The sequence below is a fragment of the Vanellus vanellus genome (genome assembly GCF_965231255.1).
Source record: "Vanellus vanellus genome assembly, chromosome: 1".
Taxonomy (NCBI): domain Eukaryota; kingdom Metazoa; phylum Chordata; class Aves; order Charadriiformes; family Charadriidae; genus Vanellus; species Vanellus vanellus.
Window position 1 is genome coordinate 66644051 of NC_138905.1, and position 26292 is coordinate 66670342.

The 26292-nt window shown below is 43.6% G+C and overlaps 1 protein-coding gene across 1 annotated transcript in view; it reads left to right on the forward strand.

Annotated features, from left to right (window-relative positions):
- Positions 1-4245: 4245 nt before the first annotated feature.
- The window catches only part of PKP2 (plakophilin 2), a gene marked incomplete at its 5' end in the record, with an annotated part of 49998 nt that continues 27951 nt past the window's right edge, over positions 4246-26292 (forward strand). Inside the window, 3 exons of the mRNA XM_082482122.1 lie at positions 4246-4463; positions 18324-18432; positions 20546-21240. Of these exons, the coding sequence (XP_082338248.1) occupies positions 4246-4463; positions 18324-18432; positions 20546-21240 (1022 nt within the window). The remainder of the gene's footprint in view (positions 4464-18323; positions 18433-20545; positions 21241-26292) is intronic.

Sequence of the window (26292 nt, forward strand, 5' to 3'; positions counted from 1 at the left end):
CCAGCTCTACCTCCTGTAACAAATAAAATTGCAATAAAATACCGATCTCGGCTTTTTAAGCATGGAATTAACTCCTCTCCGGGTGCTCCCCAGGTCTGCTTCGTAAGTTTTACCTTCCTGGGAGGAGCGACAGGGAGCAGGCCGGGTCGTGCCGTTCCAGCAAGGGAACACGCGGTGGCAGTGTGGCCCCTCGCCGCTCGCAGGGCTTTCACCGGCCGGGAAGAATTGGCTCCCTCTGCCCCGGAGGGGTGGCTCAAATGAAACCAGAAGGAAGAGGAAAGATGTAGAAACAGTCCGGCTGCTTCCTGACTGTCCTGCACTTGCATATAACGCCTTCAACCATGGGATCCAAAAGAAGAAAGAAGAAAGAAAAAAAGGAAAAAGGAAAAGGGAAAAGGGAAAAGGGAAAAGGAAAAGGGAAAAGGGAAAAGGGAAAAGGGAAAAGGGAAAAGGGAAAAGGGAAAAGGGAAAAGGGAAAAGGGAAAAGGGAAAAGGGAAAAGGGAAAAAGAACCAAACCAAGAAACCCCTGAGCAAACAGCACTTTGTTTTCCATGTGGTCCTAGAGATGCACATAGGAATAATGTGTGTATTTAAGATGAAGCCCTTGCTGCCGAGCTGTTTCACATTTAAACTGAACACCTCAATGTTCATACTTACACTCATTTTCTCTAAGGTTCCTGCAGCTGAAAATAATCTGTTTCCACAGTACAAACCCAGCTTGTTCCATAAGCCCTAACACAGAGAGAGGGGTGGGGAGACAGGAAAAAAGAGTGAAAGGACCAACTACCACAACTTTAACATAAACATTATTTGTGGGGAACTTCTGATGGAGAAAGGTTGCATGGTTTAGGCCAAGCATCAAGCATTTCTGGTCAGAATAAGAAATAAAACTTATAAAGAAATAACTGGTTTTCTCATCTGCTTGACTCCATCAGACACTGGACAGAAAGCAAATATTTTTGTCTGTGATTCCTCATCCCTTAGTCACTATATGCGTCATAATTAAATATCTTTTTCAAAAATCTCATAAGCAATCATCCATCACAAGTTGTGATCCTTTCAGGGATAACCCCAGCTATGTTGTTTTGCATCTGCAAATGGCACTGGTAAAGTATTTCCCTCTCAAAAGACTCGGGGTATTTTTTTTGCAATTCAGTTGAGAAGAGGTGTTAATCCAACATGAGTCCACTTCAAGGGATTGCTGTTGATGCAGCAATCAGTTACATGACACTTCTTTTTATTTTCTACAGGTAAAAAAGACCTTAATTAATTTCTATTTCAGATCTTGGCTAAGCATTGTCTGAATTGCTGTGCAGACAAAATTCTTTCTCTGCCCCCTTCCCTCACCCCCCCAAACTTTCCAGTCAGCTTTCCTAGTTACAAGGAGAGAAAAATATCTCAGAAAACTCATTAAAGATTTTAAAGTCCAGAGCAAACTGCCATTTCGTTTGCCATGGATCTCACAAGCACAAATAAACATACATACTTGCAGAATAAAGTTGATAACAATTCAACAGTTCTTCCAACAGAGGTAATGCCAATGTGCCAAGAGCTTGTAAACCTATATGTGATATCTGTAGCATCTGAGGACATCCTCTGCAAGAGTATATCCTAAATCCTGAATTAATTTCAGGTGTATTTTGTGTGGGAATCCAAACTGATTTCAACTATAAAAACTATCCAGAATTCACATTTCTGCTGGAGTTCAGGAATAGAGAAGAGGGCAGGGAAAAGTAGGAGGGGAGGAAATGTTTCACATTTTTTAGACTATTTTCTAATCTCCTCAGCAGTCCTTACTCATACGTGCTGAGAATGTAGTATCTATTGTTTACTGGAAATGCTTTTCTGACTGCCTGTGTGTCAGCAAAAGGGTCTAACATAGTTTCTAACAGATTTTACATTCCTTTCAAGCTGTGATGTGTCTTCCCCATTGTTTTTCCTGCCTTATCCTGCCCATTCTTTCATTTTTTTAATCCTTCCACTCTTCTGTTACATTTTTCCCCTGTCCGTTGTAGTTCTGCTGCATACCTCCAACTTCCTCCTCTCCACAGATTCCTGCTCCTCTTTCCCAGACAGTACCCCACAGCTTATCTCCAAACTTTCTACTCCCATACATAACCTTTCCCCATTTATAAGGAAGGAGCGTGTCACTTAATCACTGAAGTTATTCTCACATATCATTAACGTGACCTCTCCTGTCATATGCCACATTAGAACAAAAGGAGATGACATTAGCCAGACCAAGTGACAAGAAAGGCCAGAGCTCCCTCCCCCTCTTAAAGAAAAAGATGGAAGAGAGACAAAGAGTAAATCAGGGCAAAAGGATTCTGGGCTCCACAGCATGAAGCCAGTTCCTCCCCTCATCCTGAGTTTTCTGAGAATAAAGAAGGTGCCCCAGTATCTTACATTACGGTATACCCCAAGTCAAGAATCGCCCCAGTTCCTCCCCAGCCACCCTGTACCCTCACTGCTGTCTGAAGTTCTGGAAAAAAACAAGCTACACCAGCTCATTTTGAGTCCCAGCATGTCTCTGGAACAGCAACACATGAAGTTAAAAGCTACAGTAATTTTCATTGACTTTTAAGAAAAATTAGCTTTTCTATTAAAATACCTACATTTAGTTTGCTGGGGATTTTTTTTTTTTAATCACGCAAAAAATCATCTACTTTTTTCTAACGCCTGCACTTTTCTATCCCCAAGACATTGCATGTTCCCTTTTTCCTCCTCCTTTCAATTCACTGTGAGTAGTGTGTTTGTTTAAACAGTAACTCCAAGCTGTGTCCTGAGATAGTGTGAGAACTTCAGTCTTCCTCCTGCTCACATGCCCTGAGCCGTGTTTCAGTGCGTAAGAAGCCACTTAGATCACACAGGCAGGCACAGACCTTCGCAGGGGCAGAGCCAGTCAGGTTTTTTTTTTTTTCCAGCCTTTAATTGCGCAATTCCGTCTTCGATTCATCCCTCTGCGAATCTTTAGGACAGCCTGAAAAAAACCCAGAGAGAAGAAAAATCTCCCAAACCAGCAGCCCTACAGCCCCCTAACACAATCCTGCCTCCAACTTTGATCTTCACAGGCAGGGACTGCTGTACTTAAAGCTGTTTCACACCTTATATTTCAGGTTGAAACTTACCTACATGTGCGCAAATTGCAACCATGTGTAAAATATAATAGTATCTTAAATCTATAACATAACACAAAGGATCTATAAGGGACGATCATAGAATTATAGAATGGTTTGGGTCGGAAGGGACCTTGAAGATCATCTACTTCCAACCCCCCTGCCGTGGGCAGGGACACCTCCCTCTAGACCAGGTTGCTCAAAGCCCCATCCAACCTGGCCTTGAACCCCTCCAGGGATGAGGCATCCACAACTTCCCTGGGCAACCTGTTCCAGTGCCTCACCACCATCAGAGTAAAGAATTTTTTCCTAACATCTAATCTAAATCCACCCTCTTTCAGTTTAAAACTGTTAGCCCTCGTCCTGTCACTACACTCCCTGACAGAGTCCCTCACCGCCTTTCCTGTAGGAAAAGTACTGGTCGCTATAAGGTCTCCCCGGAGCCTTCTCTTCTCCAGGCTGAACACCCCCAGCTCCCCCGGCCTGCCCTCACCGCAGAGGTGTTCCAGCGCGTTTAAAAACTATGCCCGTGTTCATTGCCGCGGGGGTACGTGTGCCACAGGAACCCGCCCTCCCGGCGGCCGCGGGACAAGGCTCCACAGATCCCCCCCGCCCCGGGGGTCCCTCCCCGGCCGCGCAGCCCCTGCTACCCCGGGAGGCCCCGGGGGGGGCTGCCGGACGGGGCGGGCCGCGCCGGGCCCCCGCTGCCGCGCGGGGAGTACGGGGACGGGCGGCGGCCGCCTGAGGCGGCGGCTGCCTGAGGCGACGACCGCGCCCCGCCGGCGAGAGCTGCGCCGGGCCGGGCCAAACCGCTGCGCCGGGACCTTCGCCCCGGCGGGAAGCGAAAGAAGGGGAGGGGACGGCAAGAGCGGGGACGGGTCGGCCCGGCCCGGCCCTGTCCGGCCCTGCCCCGCCCCGGGAGGCCGCGGCGGGCGGAGCGGGGCGGGGGCGCGGGCCGCGCCTGGCACCTGCGCGGCGGGCGGGGCAGAGCCCCGGGCGGTGCTGGGCGCTGGGCGCGGCCCGGCCCGGCCCTCAGCGGCTGAGCCACCGTGCTGGGGAGGAGGCGGCGGCGGCGGCGGCGGCGCAACAGGTTATCGGCGCGGAGCGGAGCGGTGCCCGGCTGTGCCCATGGCCGGCCGCGGCCCCGCCGCCGAGCAGGGCTACATCCGCACCGTGCTGGGCCAGCAGATCCTGGGGGAGCTGGACAGCTCCAGCCTGGCTCTGCCCTCCGAGGCCAGGCTCAAGCTCTCGGGCGACCGGGCCGGGGAGGAGAAGGCGCTGCGGATCCACCGGCAGGTCCAGCAGACGCTGGCTAGGAAGAGCCGGGGCTCGCTGCACAACGGTGAGTGCCCGCCCCGGCCCCGCACCGCTCGGTGCTGTCTGGTGGCTGTCGGTGGCGGTTTCGGCGGCGGCGGGAACACGGGAAAGGGCCGCGGGGGGAGACCCGAGCGGGTCCCGGGAGGCCCCCGCCGTCTCCGCGTCTTGCCCGTCCCGGGGAGGTGCGGGCGGCTCGGGGCAGCGGCGGTAGCGCTCACCGGCCTTTCCGGGTTTGACGGAAAATCGTGGCTCTGCCGCCTTTTCCCTTCTCTTTTTTTTTCCCCACCCGAGCGGGTCTGAAGTCTCTCCCCTCCCCAGCGCCGTAACTCGGGTGCGCGGCGGGGGCTGCGCTCCCTTCTTTTTTAACCCGGTTCGTTGAGGTGCGCGGTATTAAACCGACGCCGACCCTCCCCCTCCCCCGCTTCCAGGAGCGTACAGCCGCTAAGGCCGGACCCCGTCGGGAAGGTCCGCACAGTTGCGCCTTTTGCCCCAACCAGGGGCCTGACTGCAGCCTCGGGAAGCCACAGGGTGACTTTGGCAGGTGCTGAGGGCCAAAGGCAAGCTGCTCGAGGGGTTTAAGTAAATACATAAATGAAATCAAGCAAGCCTTACCCCGAAAACTTCAATCCTGTTTTTAAATAGGAAGATTTGACCGACTCGCGGGCTATACACCCTGTTGCTCTGTTGTCATTAAAGAAGCTGTCGCCTTTCATTTGCAAAAAATCTGTGAGCCAAAGGTCTTTAAATTTGTAACTGTACTTCACTCGTCTGTCTTGTCAGGCAGAGGAATGTTTTGTTGTGCTTCCATCTAAAAAACACCTCATGGCAAAAATGCATACAATGCAGACACAGACATACTCTGCTCAGAAAAGTTAAGTACACACATCGCGTAAACAGGTATACACAGCTGTGCAATGTGTCTTTAGCTTGGCAGGTCTCATTTAAATGAGGTTTCTAAACACTTTTAGAGTGGCTTGATTTCCTCTTCTCCCAATAGAGAGCCTGGGGAAAACTTTTTAAACAGTAGTTAATAAATGAGATGGTGGTGTGAACCTGAGATCACGTCTCTAAACCATGCATAAAACACTATGAGAACAAAGTTCCCATCCTCCTAACTCATCTTAACTTCTCTGGAATATAACAGACCTGATGGATTTGGGGATAGTTGTTGGTTTGCTTTGTTTTTAATAGATCTGATGGATTTGGGGATAGTTGTCTTGGTTTGCTTTGCTTTTCTAAAGGTCAAGTATTTGAGCCCTTTGGATTTCTGAGTCACCAAAACTTTTAAGCTTCAGGATCAGGAGTGGCAAATGTCATATCTGTTACATGTATTGTTCATGCATAAAATGAGCTTTTCTTCTTTGAAACGTATTCTTATACCCAGCTTGCCCTGCTTTTTTTTTTTTAATCCCACTGCAAAACTCAGAAAAAATAAATGGAACTGGAAAATGTTCCATATGTTTATGCATGTGTTTAGATATATGTTATATATTCATGTATCGTACTTGGATATAACTCTCTCTCTCTCAAATATCTATAACGTGAATCAAATGCCTATCATGTATTTAACATGTTGACTTTCCTGAGAAATGTATGTATGTATACATGTGTATCCCAATGTGCTTTCATCATAGACTTGCTCAAAATTTTCTATGCTTCGAGAAACGTGTGAATTCTTATATGTAGGGCACTTTTTAACAATATGCTCTCTTTTACTTGCCAAAAACTCACTTTCTCAGAATTATAACAGTTTTCTAGTTACATTCACCACAGGTCCCATATTGTTTGCTGTTGCAGGGAAGGTGATACAAAGATTTAGAAGGAACAGGTCCCTGTGATATAACTGTCCTATCTGTAGGATTATTTCAGACCCTGTTCAGCAAGGTACTTAGCACATACCTAACCAGAGTATTCACATAGGTGCCTAAAATTAGCCAAGCACATAACCACTGGGTGTGAAAAATCAGTGGTAGTAAAGGTCTTAGCCGGTATCATCTGTGCAAAACCATTTTCTACTGGAACTGGAAGCTTTGAAGTCTGTCAGGCAGCATAATTCCTCCTTAAAGTTTCAAATTTAAGGTGTTTGCTTAGCCTTCAGCATTACCTTTAAATGGAAAAACATCTTTTTGCTTCCTACCCCCATATTGTTTGTTGTTTTATGCCCTTCCCCCCTTTTTGAGGACGTGTTTCTTCTTCTTTTTTATAATATAGAAATTCAGGCCATCCTCAGATTTGAGCATTCCAGCAGCTGCCAGATCATTGAAGTCATGTGCTGCCCCAACTCCTTTCAAGACTTTGTCAAACGTTTTTAATAGTTTTTCAAGCAGTAGTTTAACAACAGCTGCAACTTTTCTAGTTCATCAGTTGCTGAACCTTTATAAATTAAAGCTAACCCTGCCTTGAAAAATTTTGAACAACTAAAGCAGCTATATAAAATTTCTGAATGCTATTTAAAGGTGGAAATGAAATGGTAGATAGTTCAGCCTTATCAAAGAAAAATGGCATTCAGAATCATACACATTAATAGCGTGTTTTTCAGCACGCATATGATGCAACAGTATCAATTATTTTATGTACACTTTAGGAGTCTATTAAGCTTTATTCTATTTATGAGTTCACTTGCCTCTGATCTTGTTCCATGTGGATTTTGGTTTGCTTTTTGAATTCATTTGTGGTGTTTCTGTTTTAGTATAATCCCTGGACTAAAGTCTACTTTCCTGTACATCCTGTACATCCTTATCAGTTCCACTATAAAAAAAGGAGGGAAGGACTGAGTAATATATCATACAAAAGCAAACAGCCTGATGAACTGCTGTCTGTGTAGAGATTCTTTCTCTAACACAGGGTTTTATAAACACAGTGTGTTTCTAAAAAACAGAATTAAAACTTTTGTGATTTCCGAATCAACAATGTCAGATACAAGAGGGTTACAATCAGAGCCTTATTTATTCTTCACATTTCTTCACTTCTGAAATTCTTAGTAGTATTATTTGTTAAACTTGCTTTCAGGAGTTTGGGGGAGTTTTCTATCCTCAGCCTTCTATTTTGCAGAATCCTGACCATGTTAACTGCTTTGTAGTGATATTCTGTTTATATCTTTGTGGGAAAAAGAAGTAGAAAAAATTCCTTGTTAGTGCATTCCACTTGTTGTTGGTTTCATTAAATTCCTCACCTCTTCTTCCTGAGCCAGAAGAAATTTTCTCAAATTTGAGCACTTGTGTAAATGTACTGACTGGCACAAAGTAAAAAATGTTAGAAAAACTCCTTTGGGACCAGGCATGTGCTGGCAGAGTGATGAAGGCTCATGATCAAAAAAGAAGTGTCTCTGATCTCTAGATGAAGTGATTCAGTGAAGTTTTTGATATGCTGTTCTTAAATGCCACCATCTCAGTCCATCGTGAGTGGTGGAGTATAAAAAAGGATTAAAAGATGGCAGTCCAGGAGCACTTATGGGTCTCTGTTGTGGATGTAATCACCCACCTGCCCTGAGCAAGAGTGGACAATAGATACCCAGTAGGTGGGCACTCAGGATGCATGAAAATATTGCAGTCCTTAATAGACATCTGTGTACAGGGTACAGCTACACTGATTCCTGCAGTGGAGTTTAAAGCCAAAATTTGGTAATAGTATGGTAACCATTCAAATACAAAAGCGCTGAAAAAGACTCAACTGAGAGTTAACACTGAACGCGATTTAGGGGGAATTTGATACATCTAACTCCTTAACGGAGGACAATTGTCTTGTTCATATGTCATATATCTTAGAGGTGCCTCTTGTCATTGTTATTTTTGCAAGCCAAGAGAACAGGAGATTGATCTGTCTGCAGCCATAGGCAGTGATTGCTGGGCAGGAACGTTCAAGGCCTTTGGAGATGTTGGAGCTGTCGTGTCCAGGGGAGCAAAGAGGGCTCACAAAGAGCCTCTATGAATAAGGATGGGATTTTTTCCTCAGTTATCTGTACAATCTCGCTCCTGATAGTCTGATTATTTTGTCAGATCTCAAAATTTTGACAGAATTGTTGTGATATCAGGTGATTTTTGTACAGCTTTTATTTTAAGTGTGGAGAAGAGCAAAGGAATTTAGTTTTCTTCCTGACTGCATCCAAAGCGTTCCTGAGCTGCTTCAGTTCATACTGACAGGGGAGAGGGGAGGACTGTGATAAACAGTTCCACTCAATTGCCCACACATGGGTGTCTGCTGCTGTCTGAGATGCCTGAGTTTTCCAAAATATCCTCATGGGTTGACAGACATGACGCAGGGCCTGTAGGACACCCGTCCTTTTCTTGACTGGCTGCTGGAAATCAAGTGTGGTATCCTATGGCCTCTCAAATAGCATTGGCCCCTGTGGATAAGTAACTGAATCGTGTGCATATTTTCTGAAGAGAAAGTTTTTGTGAGACGTAAAACACCGAGTCTCATAGTTAGAAAATATTAATCCTAGCAGTAAATGAATCTGTAATATAAAACTTAAAAAAAAAAAAGTCATGGCTTTTTTTTTTTTTTTTTTTTAAAAAAAAAAAACAGTGCACTGAGTGTATAAGAACTGCCTAATGATTTTTGAATAATGTAATACTGGGCAAATCTGAAAGGTGTGAAAAACTTGTAGGTTGTTTCAGTATGGTGAATATAAGCTGAAGGGAGCCTCACTGACAGAGGCAAGTTTTGATCAGATCACCTATTCTGCATCTCATAACTAATGGAAAGACACAGCATTTTATTTACCACTTTTTCCTTTAATACACTGGCTTTTGGCACAGTAAAAAAGACTTTTTATGCCTACCTAATAAATCTACAGGTAAAATGCTAGCAAAATAATTTACTCATGTGCTAAGAGCAAGCAAGAGATACTGTAAATTCAAAGTGAAATTCTATAAGCTAACATTGATTGTATTTATCTCTGAAAGAGAAAAATATTTACTGATGGATAGTTTCACAGGGAGACTGAAGTCTAAAAAAAAGAGGACTACTTGAAGGTAACCGAGTTTTGCAGTTTCTGGTTGACTGTATTTTGCTTTTGCAAAGAGAGAAGTGTTAGATATGTAGTTTATCCTCAACTAGTTCATGGACAGCCTTGTTATTTTAATTTATCTTCCTTTTTTATTTTTTTAGTAAAGACAAGGCATTTAGAGTTACCTAAAACATGCACAGATTACTTGCTCAAAAGGTCTTTATGCCCTGACTAGCTAAATAAATGAGAGTCATTTTTCACTAAGTAAAGTAAACTGGACAAAAAAATGCTAACTATAAAGAAACAGAAATGTACATGTATATGTATTTAAAGTCTATATACTATACGAAAGTACTTTAATAAGCAGCAATGAATAAAACAAATCTTTAAAAAGCAGGTACAGACGATAGGCTAAGATGGAGTCTTATTGGGCACCTGAAATGGTACATTGATATGGGAATTATATCACACAAATGAGAGATTTATATGAATTTGTAGATTTTGGATGTCTGTGTACATTGGCAGGAATTTTTTGCAGTATAAAACAATGTTTTCCTGTTCCTGCTTTCTCATGTACTTGGATAACCCTTGGGCTACAGTAACCTTGTAATGTCACAAAGGAATTATTACAATCCAAATCATGAGTTTGACCAAGCTGCATCATTCCACTCTCATGACGCAGTTACTGTGAATGTGCCTTAACAAGTCACCTGATACATGTTTAAATCTGTCTCTCATGGTCAAAATGAAAGAATCGGAAAGTATGATTAAATAAGCAAAATAACTGCAAAGTATGATTGAATTAGGCCTGAAATTATTGCAGTCTGCTATTGTATTGTATTATACTGTATTATATTATACACAAGTTTGAACATATCCAGGTAGCTACGTGTGAGTGAGAATCATTCATAAATTTTTGTTGTTACATGAGTGTCTTGTTTATTTTCATTCTTGTCAAGCCCTTTACTACCTACAGACACTAAGGATCAAGGGTATGGGAGTACCGAAGTTCCTAGGGGTACCCACATGCACCTAACAGAGCACTGAGTCTAACTGCACAAACTGAAAGCCTCAGCTATTTAGCACACATACACTTGCTGCTTCAAAAATCCCAGCAGGCACCTGAATTCCCATGGGCCATGGGCATATGACTCCTACTGTTTTTACAAGTGGGGACTTCATCAGTTTGACCAAGTTAATGATTGGTTCTTTACGTTATTTTTTTTTTGTAGCAACTCAGGTAATACCTGCTATTTTGAAAATTCATGGCCAAATAACTTCTTTTTTGACCACCATTATCTGTTGAGCCTAAACGTCTGCAGCACACGCTGGCACCATTTATGACTGATTTGAGGTATATCTTGCTTTCAACTTCTGTTTCACTTCTTTAAACCTCTGTGTGTTATAACCTGTGTTATTTATATTCCTATATGCAGATTCTCATAGTAACACAGGGGTCTCATGAATAACTATTTCAGCAGTATCTGTTGCTTTAAAAAAATATTAATAGAAGCACTTTTTCTTTGAAAATGCATTGTAACAGTGAAAAAAAAACAGCCTGAAGTTTTTAGTTGGTTTGTTTTTAATTAAAAGGAGAATGCAGTTTTAATGTGTCCTGGTTCCGGCAAGGATGGGGTTAATTTCCAAGGAGCCGGCAGGGGAGGCACGTATTCCATACCACGTGACCCATGCCCGCTATAAAAGGAGCTAGCCGGGGGGGGGGGGAGTCAGTCGCCACTCGGGGGCGGGTCGCGGCGGTGCGGGTCCGGTCGGTGCGCTTCGCGGCGGTACTGTAATCGCGTTCTTGTATTCCTTTACCGGTGTTATTGTTTTTCTTTCTTTCTTTTTCCCTTTGTCTGTTCTGCTAAATTATAATATTTCAACCCACGAGTTTTGCCCTTTTTTTGCTGATTTTTCCCACGGCTGTGGGAGTCGTGCGAGCGGCTGCGTGGTTCTCTGTTGCTGGCTGAGGCCAAACCACGACAGTCCTTTTTGGCGCCCAACGTGGGGCTCGAAGGGTTGTAATAACAACAGATCTGACCAGAGCTTGTTAAAACGGATTTCTTATATGTATTTCTCCTATTAGTTAAATAGTAGCCGGTTACAATGTTGCTTCGTTTGTTTACATGGCTGTGTTATGTAAATTCTTATATGCTGTATGTACTCCCTGTGATGCTGTTTGTTATCTCAGGGAGAGGGATCAGGACTATAATTTTGCTGTCCTGTGCAATATCAGCTTATGATATGGTAACATCACTATTCAAGTGGCTTTGTTGGGGTTTCTATGTAGTATTGCTGTCCTGTCCATACCTTGGTTACCGTCTCTCAGAAGTTATCAATAATCACACCCAATCTATGGGAGAAACAGGGGGAGATACTTTCCCCAGCTCTTTTGCCTCCTTTTTCTCCTTTGGGCCAGGTGTAACACCTCTTGAGAATTTTGAATATCCTTGGGATGCTCAAACCAGCGTGTTCCTATTGCTATGTCTCCTGAATGTTTTTCAAGTCTTTTTTAGGGTAAAAAAGCTGTTTAAGACTACCACTCAGAAATCTGTCCCAAGGCCAGATAGTCAGGGGTGGCATGGGATGTGGGAGAACATGGGCAGATATCTAGAGAACTTCTCACCTCCAATGGTTTGGGACTTCACCCTTGAACAACTACAGGACCCTGATAAAGTAATAGAATATTTCAAAGGAAAATGCTGTGGCTATTCCAGAGAGGCACAACTTATGGCACTGTGTTGGGCCCTGGCCAGTATCTACCAAACACTGCTCAGTACTATGCAGGACCTTCAGGGGAAAGAGGGGAAAGCCAGACCAGCAGACAAGGAGGCTACTCCAACCCCGGTGGCAGACAAGGAGCCTACTCCAACTCCAGTGATAGGCACTATGCCTACTCCAACTCCGGTGGCAGACAATGAGGCTACTCTAACTCCAGTGGCAGGCACTGTGGCTACTCAAACCCTGGTGACAGGCAATGCAGCCACTCAAACCCCAGTGGCAGGCACTGCAGCTGAATTGGACAACCAACCTGTGCCAGTATCAGTTGCTCCTATACAGAAGAAGAAATACACCAAGAAATCAGTTCGCATAGTAAAGGATGATGATGAACCAGGGCCATCAAAGGAACAGGAGGAAGAGACAGAACCAGAGGTAATAACCCGATCCCTATCCCTGAGTGAGCTGCGAGATATGCGAAAAGATTTCAGTCGACTTCCTGGTGAGCACATTGTCACCTGGCTGCTCCGATGCTGGGATAACGGGGCCAGTAGCTTGGAATTAGAGGGCAGGGAAGCTAAGCAGCTGGGATCCTTGTCTAGGGAGGCAGGCATTGACAAGGCAATTGGGAAAAAGACACAAGCCCTCAGCCTCTGGAGACGACTCCTGGCAGGTGTAAGGGAAAGGTATCCTTTCAGTGAAGATGTTGTATGTCGTCCAAGCAAGTGGACCACCATGGAAAAAGGTATCCAGTACCTAAGGGAATTAGCCGTACGAGAGATGATTTACTTTGACCCAGATAATGCGCAGTTACCCACAGATCCTGATGAAGTCCAGTGCACAAGGCCCATATGGCGGAAGTTTGTACGGAGCGCACCATCATCATATGCCAACTCCTTGGCAGTGATGGAATGGAGAGGTGAAGAGGGACCAACGGTGGATGAGGTGGCTGGACGACTCCGTCAATATGAAGAAAGCCTATCTTCCCCCCTCGTTTCAGCTGTGGAGAAACTGTCCCAGAAGGTCCAGCAACTTGAAGAGAGTATGTCCTACACCCCACCTGTACAGGCCAGCATCTCAGCTATTAGGAGCAGGCGTTTCCCTACTCAAGAGGAAGAGTACAGGGGGTACACACAACGAGGCACCCTGTGGTTTTACCTGCGTGACCACGGAGAGGACATGAGGAGGTGGGATGGACAACCTACCTCAGCACTACGGACACGGGTACGTGAGCTGCAAGGAAGAACAAACACAAAAGGGGATCCCTCCAGAAAAAGTGCAGCTCCTGTTTCCAGCAGACAGTTCCCCAGACAGAATGGAAGGCCTGATCTAACCTCCGATCCTCTTGAAGGGACTTCCAAATCATTTTTGCAACAGGTGAGTAATGTATACTATGATCAGGATTAGAGGGGCCCTGCCTCCAGCCAGGTGGGGGAAAGGGACAACCGGGTTTATTGGACTGTGTGGATTCGATGGCCTGGCACATCTGAGCCACAGGAGTATAAGGCTCTGGTGGACACTGGTGCACAATGCACCTTAATACCATCAAATTACAGAGGAGCAGAACCCATTTGTATTTCTGGAGTAACAGGGGGATCACAAGAGTTGACTGTACTGGAAGCTGAAGTAAGCCTAACTGGAAATGAGTGGCAAAAGCATCCCATTGTGACTGGCCCAGAGGCTCCATGCATCCTTGGCATAGACTATCTCAGGAGAGGATACTTTAAGGACCCAAAAGGATACCGGTGGGCTTTTGGCATAGCTGCCTTGGAGACGGAAGAAATTGAACAGTTATCCACCTTGCCTGGTCTCTCAGAGGACCCCTCTGTGGTAGGGTTGTTGAGGGTCAAAGAACAACAGGTGCCGATTGCTACCACAACGGTGCATCGACGGCAATATCGTACTAACCGAGACTCTGTGATTCCCATCCATAAGTTGATTCGTCAACTAGAGACTCAAGGAGTGATTAGCAAGACTCGCTCACCCTTTAATAGTCCCATATGGCCAGTGCGAAAATCTAATGGAGAGTGGAGGCTAACAGTGGATTATCGTGGCCTGAATGAAGTCACACCACCGCTGAGCGCTGCTGTGCCAGACATGCTAGAGCTTCAATACGAACTGGAGTCGAAGGCAGCCAAGTGGTATGCAACGATTGATATCGCCAATGCATTCTTCTCAATCCCTTTGGCGGCAGAGTGCAGGCCACAGTTTGCTTTCACTTGGAAGGGCATCCAGTACACCTGGAATCGACTGCCCCAGGGGTGGAAACACAGCCCCACCATTTGTCATGGACTGATCCAGACCACACTGGAACAGGGTGAAGCTCCAGAACATTTGCAGTACATTGATGACATCATTGTATGGGGCGACACAGCAGAAGAAGTTTTTGAGAAAGGGAATAAAATAGTTCAAATCCTTCTGAAAGCTGGCTTTGCCATAAAACGAAGTAAGGTTAAGGGACCTGCACAGGAGATCCAATTTTTAGGAATAAAGTGGCAAGATGGACGCCGTCAGATCCCAATGGATGTGATCAACAAAATAGCAGCTATGTCCCCACCGACTAGTAAAAAGGAAACACAAGCTTTCTTAGGTGTTGTGGGTTTTTGGAGGATGCATATTCCAAATTACAGTCTGATTGTGAGCCCTCTATATCAAGTGACGCGGAAAAAGAATGATTTTAAGTGGGGTCCTGAGCAACGACAAGCTTTCGAACAAATTAAGCAGGAAATAGTTCATGCAGTAGCGCTGGGGCCAGTCAGGGCAGGACAAGACGTTAAAAATGTGCTCTACACTGCAGCCGGGGAGAATGGCCCTACCTGGAGCCTCTGGCAAAAAGCACCAGGGGAGACTCGAGGTCGACCCCTGGGGTTCTGGAGTCGGGGATACAGAGGATCCGAAGCCCGCTATACCCCAACAGAAAAGGAGATATTGGCAGCATACGAGGGGGTTCGAGCTGCTTCGGAGGTGGTTGGCACTGAAGCACAGCTCCTCTTAGCACCTCGACTGCCAGTGCTGGGCTGGATGTTCAAAGAAAGGGTCCCTGCCACACATCATGCAACTGATGCTACGTGGAGTAAGTGGATTGCACTGATCACCCAGCGAACTCGAATGGGAAACCCCAGTCGTCCAGGCATACTGGAAGTGATCATGGACTGGCCAGAAGGCAAAGATTTCGGAATATCACCAGAGGAAGAGGTGACGCGTGCAGAAGAGGCCCCACCGTATAATGAACTGCCAGAAAATGAGAAGAAACATGCCCTGTTCACTGATGGGTCCTGCCGAATTGTGGGAAAGCATCGAAAGTGGAAGGCTGCTGTGTGGAGTCCGACACGACGAGTTGCAGAAGCCACCGAAGGACAAGGTGAGTCGAGTCAGTTTGCAGAGGTAAAAGCCATCCAGCTGGCTTTGGACATTGCTGAGCGAGAGAAATGGCCGGTACTTTACCTCTATACTGATTCATGGATGGTGGCAAATGCTCTGTGGGGGTGGTTACAGCAGTGGAAGCAGAACAACTGGCAGCGCAGAGGTAAGCCCATCTGGGCTGCTGAACTGTGGCAAGATATAGCTGCCCGGATTGAGAATCTGGTTGTGAAAGTACGTCATGTAGATGCCCACATCCCCAAGAATCGGGCCACTGAGGAACATCAAAACAACCAGCAGGTAGATCAGGCTGCTAAAATTGAAGTGGCTGAGGTGGATCTGGACTGGCAACGTAAGGGTGAACTATTCATAGCTCGGTGGGCCCACGATGCCTCAGGCCATCAAGGAAGAGATGCAACATATAGATGGGCTCGTGACCGAGGGGTGGACTTGACCATGGACACCATTGCACAGGTTATCCACGAATGTGAAACGTGTGCTGCCATTAAGCAAGCCAAGCGGTTAAAGCCTCTTTGGTACGGAGGACGATGGCTAAAATATAAATATGGGGAGGCCTGGCAGATTGATTATATCACACTCCCACAAACTCGCCAAGGCAAGCGCCACGTGCTCACAATGGTGGAAGCAACCACTGGATGGCTGGAAACATACCCTGTGCCCCATGCCACCGCCCGTAACACTATCCTGGGCCTTGAAAAGCAAATCCTATGGCGACATGGCACCCCAGAAAGAATTGAGTCGGACAACGGGACTCACTTCCGAAACAGCCTCATAGACACCTGGGCCAAAGAGCATGGCATTGAGTGGGTATATCATATTCCTTATCACGCACCAGCCTCGGGTAAGATAGAACGATATAATGGACTGCTAAAGACTACCCTGAGAGCCATGGGGGGTGGGACCTTCAAACATTGGGATACTCATTTAGCAAAAGCCACCTGGTTAGTTAACACTAGGGGATCTGCCAATCGAGCTGGCCCTGCCCAATCAAAACTTCCACGTACAGTAGAAGGGGATAAAGTCCCTGTAGTGCATATGAAGAATATGTTAGGAAAGACAGTCTGGGTTAGCCCTGCCTCAGGCAAAGGCAAACCCATCCGTGGGATTGCTTTTGCACAAGGACCCGGGTGCACTTGGTGGGTGATGCGAGAGGATGGGGAGGTCCGATGTGTACCTTATGGGGATTTGATTTTGGGTGAGAATAGCCAGTGAATAATTTTATGATGTAATAAGAACTGATCTTAGTATCTGGCGCCCAGCAATTTTCCTTGAGATCGACATCTTCAACCTGTGGACCGTGGGCATGGACTGTATTGCATTCCCCAGTAACGAGCTTCAAATACAGCACCCACCAGTTCAGCACTACACATCATCTTATGTGCCCTGAGAGACTGTTCTCACTGCTGGAGCCTACCGTCATGGACTACGTGAGCTTAATGGACATTTTTAAGGGATGGCTCATAGACTATGGGAACTGAAAGATCTGGGCATGACATAGATGGTATGGAATAAGGGGTGGATAATGTCCTGGTTCCGGCAAGGATGGGGTTAATTTCCAAGGAGCCGGCAGGGGAGGCACGTATTCCATACCACGTGACCCATGCCCGCTATAAAAGGAGCTAGCCGGGGGGGGGGGGAGTCAGTCGCCACTCGGGGGCGGGTCGCGGCGGTGCGGGTCCGGTCGGTGCGCTTCGCGGCGGTACTGTAATCGCGTTCTTGTATTCCTTTACCGGTGTTATTGTTTTTCTTTCTTTCTTTTTCCCTTTGTCTGTTCTGCTAAATTATAATATTTCAACCCACGAGTTTTGCCCTTTTTTTGCTGATTTTTCCCACGGCTGTGGGAGTCGTGCGAGCGGCTGCGTGGTTCTCTGTTGCTGGCTGAGGCCAAACCACGACATAATGAAAGAATTAATCACAATGCACTGTTCTATTTTCAAAGCTGGGTCATAGAATAAAAGAATCAGAACAGATACACTGTAGACCTACATTATTTGTAGGATTAGTGAACATTTCAGGTACAGGTTTGAAGTGTCATTAAACACCCCTACTTTACAGCATCATATGCCGTGTGCCTTCATAAACCATGGAATTTGTTCGTGGACTCTTTGCGCTGTTTTGGTGAAGCACTGAGAAGATTAGTGAAGCATTACTTGCTCCAATATATTATCACTAAACGAGCACTTATGGGCGAAGAAACATCAGCAGTTGAGGTAGACAACTATGAAATAAACAGTCTATAGTCAGTGTATGCTATTTATTTACAGTGGTACATTGTGAAAATTGCATCTGTACGGTGCACAGTAGCAGAGGTATGTGATCAACCCATGTTTCTCATCTGCAATCTACAGCTGCAATATTTTAATTTATTGTTTACTTTTCATGTTATAGTCAGCCTGTAATGTAAACCATATATATATATTCAAAGTGGTTACAGTGGGAAATAAGTGTTCTTAAGAGGTGTTCCATGATACCTTTTCTCAGTACTTAATAATCCATCATTATCTGGAAAATTTAAATTATCAGCTTGCTATGTTAAAACATTTTTCATTAAATATCTACATGAACAACAAGGCTTCTGAAAGTTAAACATATGCCTTAAGTAAAATAAATAGGAAACTGAAAAAAAATGGCTTGTATCCTCAGAAAACTTTGCTTAGCCATGTTTCTTTTAATGTGATACACTGAATGCAAACCTTTTTCCACATTCACCTGTCTGATTTTCAGCTGATATATATTAATGGCAGTGCAGACTGGGAAATTTCCCTAGTACTGTAAATCATCCTTTATAACAATATAATGGTTTGTTAAAATTTTACTAATATTAGTCTCTGGTTACAGGCAGTTTGCACCGTGCATCCAGTGTTCCAGAGCGTGTCTATAACATGGGGATTACTGAAAATGATTTTGCACCAAGAACTCCCTATGGTTTCTCATATTATCAGTCAAACCAGGTGAGGAAAAGAAGGCAACGAATAGAAATAAATATAGTATCACATGCATAGTTTATCCATTTTGTTACAACAAATAGTAGCATGTAGATTGTGTTTCAAGGTTTGCTTTTTAAAGCCTGATTTCTCTAAAAGGAGGGTTTTACAACTGAGATTTGTTAACGTTTTTCCCCCTTCTGGTGACTTCTGAGCCCAGTGGCTAAATTCAACTCATTTGTACAGAGGGGCCTTCTGCAATCCTGTTGGTTTTGTGCGAATTGGCATCAGGGTAGAAAATGAAAAACCGTAGTAACACTCCACTAAGGCAAAGGTTGTGACAAGTCAGATCTTTATCTGTCCCACCAGGCAGCAGGGTAGTCAGCAGAACATCAGCAGCCCAAAGAAGCCGGAGGCCATGCTGCCACTCACCCAGCCGAACAGTTGGAGGTTGCTAGAGGAAGGCCAGTGATTCTGCAGGGTAACAAATGACATGAACAGGAGCTGGGAATATGGTGAAAGAGGTTAGGGAATTAAGCATCCAAAACCACAGGAAAACACTGCTTTAGTTCCACAATGCCAGGTAGAGTGTTCCTTGTCACTTAAAATAATCCTGTTGTAACCTGTTTTAGCATTACAAGAATTTCAGCAGTACAGTCCTTGCAGGACAATGATGTTTCTAAACTGTCTAATCATAAATTCACTTGTTATTTTGACCAGCTTTTCTTGGGTTCATGGTCTGAATGCTAAGATAAATAACTGGTTTTCTGCAGGTTTTGTGACACAGTTCATAACTGGTATCAACCTACTTGAGGGAGTAACCATATGACTTGGAAATCAACACATAGCTCAATAGCAACTCTGCTGCATGATCAACATTAGTAAACTGAAACCAATTCAGCTTGGGAACAGAAATATTTATTTAATAAATAGCTGTATACATAGGTGCCAATTCTTTCCTAATTTTAGATTACCCAAGAATGGCTTATACTTGTTAAAGGAAATAGCCCAGCTTCTGGCCAGTTAATGAAGCAGCTCTGGCTCTGTATGGGTAGAGCTGGAATAATTTACTTAAATACATCTCCTTTTCTTTCCTCCTATCCTCTGTTCTCACCTATCACCCAGTCCTTAATATTTGATGTGAATCTCTTCTTTCTAGAAGGGAACAAGGGGAAAACTGGAGGTGAAATAGGAACCACAAGAAAATACTACAGTTTTCCAGGCAGGGGGGAAAAAAAAAGAATTAAAAAATAAAAGAAGAGAGAGACTGTTTGTCCTGTGTGAAAGCCAGAAAAAGCCACAAGATCTAGTATTTCACAAAAGCATTAATTTCCTTGCCCCCAAACAAAAGATAAAGGTATCGTTGCGTAGCTTCTGTAGAATAAACAGATATATCTAACGATCCTTGCCTCAGCCTACTAGATTCAGCGACCTTTACTCCTTTTGTGAGTTGATTATCACTCCCAGTAACTCCTCAACAGTGAAATTAAGGGATTTCAATTTGGCTTCTGTCTGCTAAGCACTGTGCCTTCAATTAATAACTTGTGTAAGCTTCTCTGTTTACCTTAAAAAATGCCTTTAATATTACAAAACCTTAATACAACATGGAAATGGTATATATGGGGCTTTGACTTATGGCTGGGTGCCACTGTGCTTACTGATTTTCAAAAAATTGGGCCATGACTCCTTTATTTCAAGGCCGGATAGTCTCCCAAGTTGATTTAGTTCTGAAAGGTCTTGAATAAAGTATCTGATGTCCAATTTAGAGCATAAGAAAAAGGTAAAGAAATTGGAGAGGGCCCAAATGGCACGTAAACAGTAAAAATCTTGAAGACACAAAGAAAGGTATCAGGCATAATTGACTTATGCACCTATTTTGAGGTAATGACAGAAGACTAGATGCTTAGACTTTGTCTCCTAATGTTTAGACCGTACTTCTTCCTGCCTTCGTTAGGCAGATACAAAAGAAGTGTTGCAGAATCCCATTTAATACACAAATTTGGTGATGTTCACGTTTTGTTTTCTGATTCTGATAGCAGACCTTAGAATTTTTATCTTTATTTTGGTTTGCTTTCTTTGCTATTAATCCTAAATGCTGTGATCTTACTGTGACTCCTGTTCTTTTATGCACCTTGAACAGGTGGCCTCACCATCCTCTTATACAAATGGCTGGGGGACAAGGGTTACTTACAAGACAATGGAAGAGAGAGCTCAAAGACAGCCTCTGAAGAGACTAGAGGTTTCACCCCAACGAGGTCCTGAAAGATTGGCATGTGTGTCCAATGATTTTCACTATGAAGGAAGGATTTCGACTGGATTCTCCATGAGGCATGGAGATAGCAGGAGATCCAGCGGGACTGTCCCACCAAGATATGCTCGGTCTGAAATTGTTGGTTACACTCTTCGTGATTCAGTGAACGGGGGCCGCTCTTTTAAGAGACATTCCCACATGGGGGCTGGTAATGATGCCGTCTTTGATGGTGTCTACCCCAGCCCCACTGTACCACTGTACCATCAAGCAGGCAACAGTCGCAGTATGACCAACCTTTTGGAGAAGGAGAACTACCTGACCTCAGGCAGTGCAATGGGACAAGTGCGATCACCAATTGCTTCCCGTTTGGGGTCTCAAAACAGGCAATCTTTAAGGTCCAACTGGTACCAAACTACTTTCAGAAGCACACAGACCAGGAGGGAAGCTTCCCAGCCAGCTTCGGTGACCAGTGTTGCTGCAGAAACAGATGGGAAGAGGTTACCATTGACAGCTGCTGTGGCAGCAGCAGGGAGAAATGGTTTCCTGCAGAGCGAACAAGTCACCATCAATGGATCTCAGCTAGGGTAAGCACAATGGAGGACCTGCTTTGATTCTGGGGTGTCACAGCTGAAAGGAACCTGTTTGGTTAAAAAGAGAACATGAACTGACAGCTTATGGTTCAGCAGCCAACACAGTGTATGAAATGTTAGTGCAGAGGATGCAGAAAGTATGTTTGCTTTTAAAAGTCCACTTCCAGAGCAGCAGAGGAAAGGGCGAAAAAATGTACCTGTATGTACATACTGCAGGTTCCACACCTCCTGCTTAGGTTTGGGACCCCTTTTTGCCAAGAGTTAATCAATTTTATAAGGAGGCATGAAGTAGTCACTGAGTAGTTTACGACCTAAGTCACAATACACAGTAAGGCGTTGGCAAATTTTGTGTTCATAAGAGACCGCATAATTTCAGCACTGGTTCTCACAAGAACAGATCAGAAATCTACCAGTGAAGCAGCTTTTGACAGATTAACAATTTCCAGTTAAAAATCCTTCATGGTTTCAAGGAAACTTTTTAGTTTTAATAAACTTCAGTTAAAACACAGGCAGAAATTTCTCTTAGCTCTGCAGCACCATCCATCCCTAGAACAAATATAAGCTGCTCTGAAACTCAGGACTCCAGAACTTCTCGCTACCATGAGATCCTACGTGCTCTGAGGATGCTATCTTAATCTGAAGCCCTGTTAGCTCTGTGGAAGAAATTCCTAAAGCTGCCCCCAGACTTCAGGAAAATTGTTTAAAATCTTAGAAGCATTCCTTTTTTTCCCCCTGAAATTCTGTTCCAGGCAAGATTTCAGAATGTCTAAAATCGGTTCCATTTTCAAAAGAGAATATTTTTCAGTACTGAAATTCCCCTCAGGAGTGAATATTTTGTTCATTTTAGCATTATTCTAATTGTTTCCAGAGCTCTTAAGGTTCAATGGACTGAACAAACCACTTGGTAAACAGGAGATGGTTACTTGCACTGTTTATTGTGGTTTCTGTTGTTTTTTCGTAATCCAAATAGGATTCCGAGGTTACTTATGTAAGTTAAACATGGTGTAATTTATAACAGTGTTACTAAGAAGTGTCTCTTTTTCCGTAACTGTGTAGCTGTTAAGTTCATTTTTCCAAAGGCCATCTTTCTTCTTTTTCTAAACTTGCTACTGTGTGAGATGAGGCATCATCTGATGTCACTGCTATGTACAGGTCAGGTATTTTCTGTCATCAACTACATGTTGTGTGTTATGACTAGATTTGCAAAGATGCATGGTCTTGTGCCCACACCTGATCTGGGTGATGCAGGAGTTAAGAGATCTGGTATTAAACATGTGAGTCTTAGGTATTCAGTCTTTACAGCAAGTAAGTGCAGAAAAAACAGCTGAGAGCTCACAACAGCTAAAGAATTAGGAGTAGTGATGTTGAAAATAAGTACGTGGGAGGACTTTGTTTCTCCGTAAGACAATTTACAAACAGGCATATATCCCATTGACTTAACCATTTATGTAACCTTAAGCACGTTCTTGAGCGTGTTTCTGAGCCGCAACCAGCAATTTTGATATTTAATTTTGTGTAGGAGCAATTTTTGTTCTCTTTTTGCAGGTGTAGACACTGGAGTCTGGTTGTCTGCCTGCACAAACATCAACCTAAGTGTTGTTTTTCATACCTGTAGATGTAAACATCTGTGTTCAGTCATTGTGCAAGTGGCTTGCTTGAGACCATGCTGATCTCCAGGTGGAAGATTTGTGACCTAATGGAAATCTTTTTGACAGCTTAATTCCTTAAATGCCAGTTTTTAAGATCAGCTTTTGCTGGAAATTACAGAGGAAAGCACTTGGAAGTGCTGTGAAAGCTTCTAAAGTTCTTTCTGCAGATGTTTACAGATTTAGTTTATCTCAGTACTTCTGACTATTTAATTTACTTGTACATATCTTGTTTAGATTTTCAAATATCCTAGGTTCTACTTTAGTTTCATAACCAGGTTTTGGGGGAAATGAGGGGCTCTTTGTTCTACCCAAAGTTTAAAAAAGTCTCTGTAAAATACATTAGTGAAGAGGATGGTGAAAAGCAGCATGTAAAGTACAATTCCACAAGAGATTTGCACCGCTAGAGTCTTAAATGATGAGGAAGAAACTATAGCCAGTATATAGTCAGTATTTGTTACATATGCTTATGTTTTCAGACATCTAAACTACAGATTTAATAATTCTTGTCACTGGAAGGGCTTGGTGCAGAAGTCCTGTTTTGGTTGTATTACGTTCTGGTTCACCCACAACTAGCTACTGCACAGATTAATGGAGAATTAAGTATTTAAAACATATTAGATGACATTTTGCTTTGGGGTATACACTGCTGTCAAATCAGAGATATTTCACTTAAGTCCATTGTTCCACCAGTAGTACAGTAATTTCTTCTGACAAGACTTCTCTGTTTAAGAAGTTAATAGAGACTTTCACATTTCTTGTCATATCCCACCCTCTTTGATTTTAAGGTTGCATTATCTGATATATTGCTCCCTTACCTATTGCTCCCTTAGTAATAGAAGGAGGGGTATCTGAGTAATTTGATTTTTCTAGAAATTTGTACTTTTGTATGTAAATCTCAATTTAGGTCTTTCCAAGGTTAATTAAAATAATGTAAAATAGTTGTGTAAGGGTAAAGAGGAGTAGTGGACTAACTGTGTATAGTATTTGGAATGTATATAGAAGCATTTTTAAACTTTTTGTGGAAGAACTAGTTCATGCTGTGAAATCAAAGTAGAAAAATCAGAGTATAGAGATGCTATGTCTGTTTCTTCTGGTAAAGTGAAGCAGTTGAAGGCATCCTTATATCAAGGGCTTAGGAGAGAGAAAGATTCAACCTGAAGCTGTCTGAGAAACAGCTGCTTACAGAATCTGACCTCTAAATGTGCTGAGAGCTGTCGCAAAATGATTAGACAACGCAGCGTATATATCTCAAAAATTTTATATTCTGGCAATTAAGGTGAAGTCAGAACTTGTCAAATCATTGTTTTGTTTAACAACCATTGTCTGAATGTCCACTTGTTGTCATTACACGTGCTAATCAGCCACGTGGCTATTAAGTTTGCCTGTAAATGTTTTGAGGGTAGGATGGAATTATTGCATCAAATTTTATTTTGACAAAAGTTGGGGTGCTGCAACTTTATGAATACCATCGAGGGTCAAAGATTATATTGCATCCTTCATTACTGTCAGATAAAAGGTTATTGAATGTTCTTTTTATCCAATGAGGAGCAATTCTGGTGTGGCAGTGCACAACGGAAGAGAAGGATTTTTGCCCATGAAGGAGTATCAGCCATGAAGGGCTAACTCTGGTGAATGGCAGGCTGCTCTCAGTCTCAATGCAGATCTACACACCCAGCACTTTTAGAAATTTGGCCTCTGGCTGTACACGCCTTTTTGTCAGCCTGGCAGTGACTGCTGATGGATCTTTACTACTCTGGGACATCCTTGGTATCCTGAGGTTGAGTTCCCATGTAGATTCTCTGGTGTCCCATGAGGAATCAGCTCATGCAGCAATCTTGACCTTGGAAAGTGCAGGGATAAGGTCCTTCTCTGCTGTTAGTCACTAAAATGACTCCCAATTTTAAACATCAGAGATGTCCGCTGCTCTGTAGAAGGCAACTGAATTTGGTCCAAGGGCTCCAAAGATACTGCAGTGACTAACAGTCAGGTAGGCATGCTCACATGTGCACGTGTATAACATGGTCACAAACCCCTTGTTGATATAAGAAACCTGACTAAAACCCAAGCTTGAAAAGCCTGTTCTTCTGTTGCACTTAAAAGAGAGTAAGAAGAAGAAATATGATACGGCTTTTTTCCATTACTCATTGTTCAAGACCTTTAGTAGGTTTCTGATCAGTCCATCTGAGTTGCAGCTTAGAGTAACTTAGTAGCTACTTTGTTTTAAATCCAGATTTTGAAAATCTGGAAGCTGTAAGCATTACCAGACCAGAGCCCAGGGCACTAGAGATACTAACCATAGTTCTGTCTAATTTCACTTTGATTTAACCTCTCCAGTGACATCCCCAACACACTGTCCCCTTCATTTCATCTTTGTCTTGCACAGGCATGCCTTAGCACCTATAGATGCAACATATTTGCTCAAAACGCTAACTCAGAGAAGGGGAGAAGACAAGAAATAACATGATTTATACCAAAGGGAAATATAAAAGCAGGTGGAAACTTCAGGGTATGGGAGTATAATTTCATTTGCAACAGGTGCATCAAAATTGTTCTTCATTTTTTTGCTGTCCTTGCATCCATACTAATTGTCTTTTGCTTTAGCAAAAGCAAGCAGCAGATGTTGATTTACAGTGTGGCTGGCAGGAAAAATTCCAGCAAAATCCATTTTTGTCTCAGAGCTCATGAGTTCATCATAAATATTTTGGGGAAAAGAATCGTATTTCAATACACTTATAGCAAGACTCCCTGTGAGAAATCTGTCTAATTTCTGCCTGGTTTGTCTACCTTGCTCCTTTGCAGCCTGTTCTGGGCAAGCCTGAACTTCCAGGCTCTTTCACTCCTGCCAGTCCATTATTGAGATAGTCTCAGAACCGTCAAAATTTTTAATTTCAGATGCACTTACTGAGATGATTACCGAGTAAACCATTCTGATTCTGGTAGCTCTGAAGCAAGGAGTTATTGCCAATGACTACTTGTTTCACTGTGGTTCTCAGACTACTCTCTCATCCCTGTCTGGCCAGCCTGGGATCTGGTTCTACAAAATTGGTGTTTTTTTTTTTTTTAAAAACATAGAATTCTGATGGTCTTGTCCACCTCTGTTGTTGTTGTTTTGTTTTGTTTTTTTTTTTTCTTTATTTTTGTCTGGGTGGAAAGTATTTGGAAAAAAAATAGTAAATAAAAAGGCTGGGGAACATAACCACCTGTCCAAGAGCTAAGTCCTGATTGTGCCATGAATTGTTTTATGTTCCATTTACTGGAGAAAAAATGGGTCTGGTGACCTCATTCTAGTTTTTAATATGGTTGTCTAACGGAGTAAACATGCTGGAATTTGGGAGGAAAATGGCCGTGCATATTTTTAATCCTACCATAGGTGATGTACATACTCAATTTAATGAGT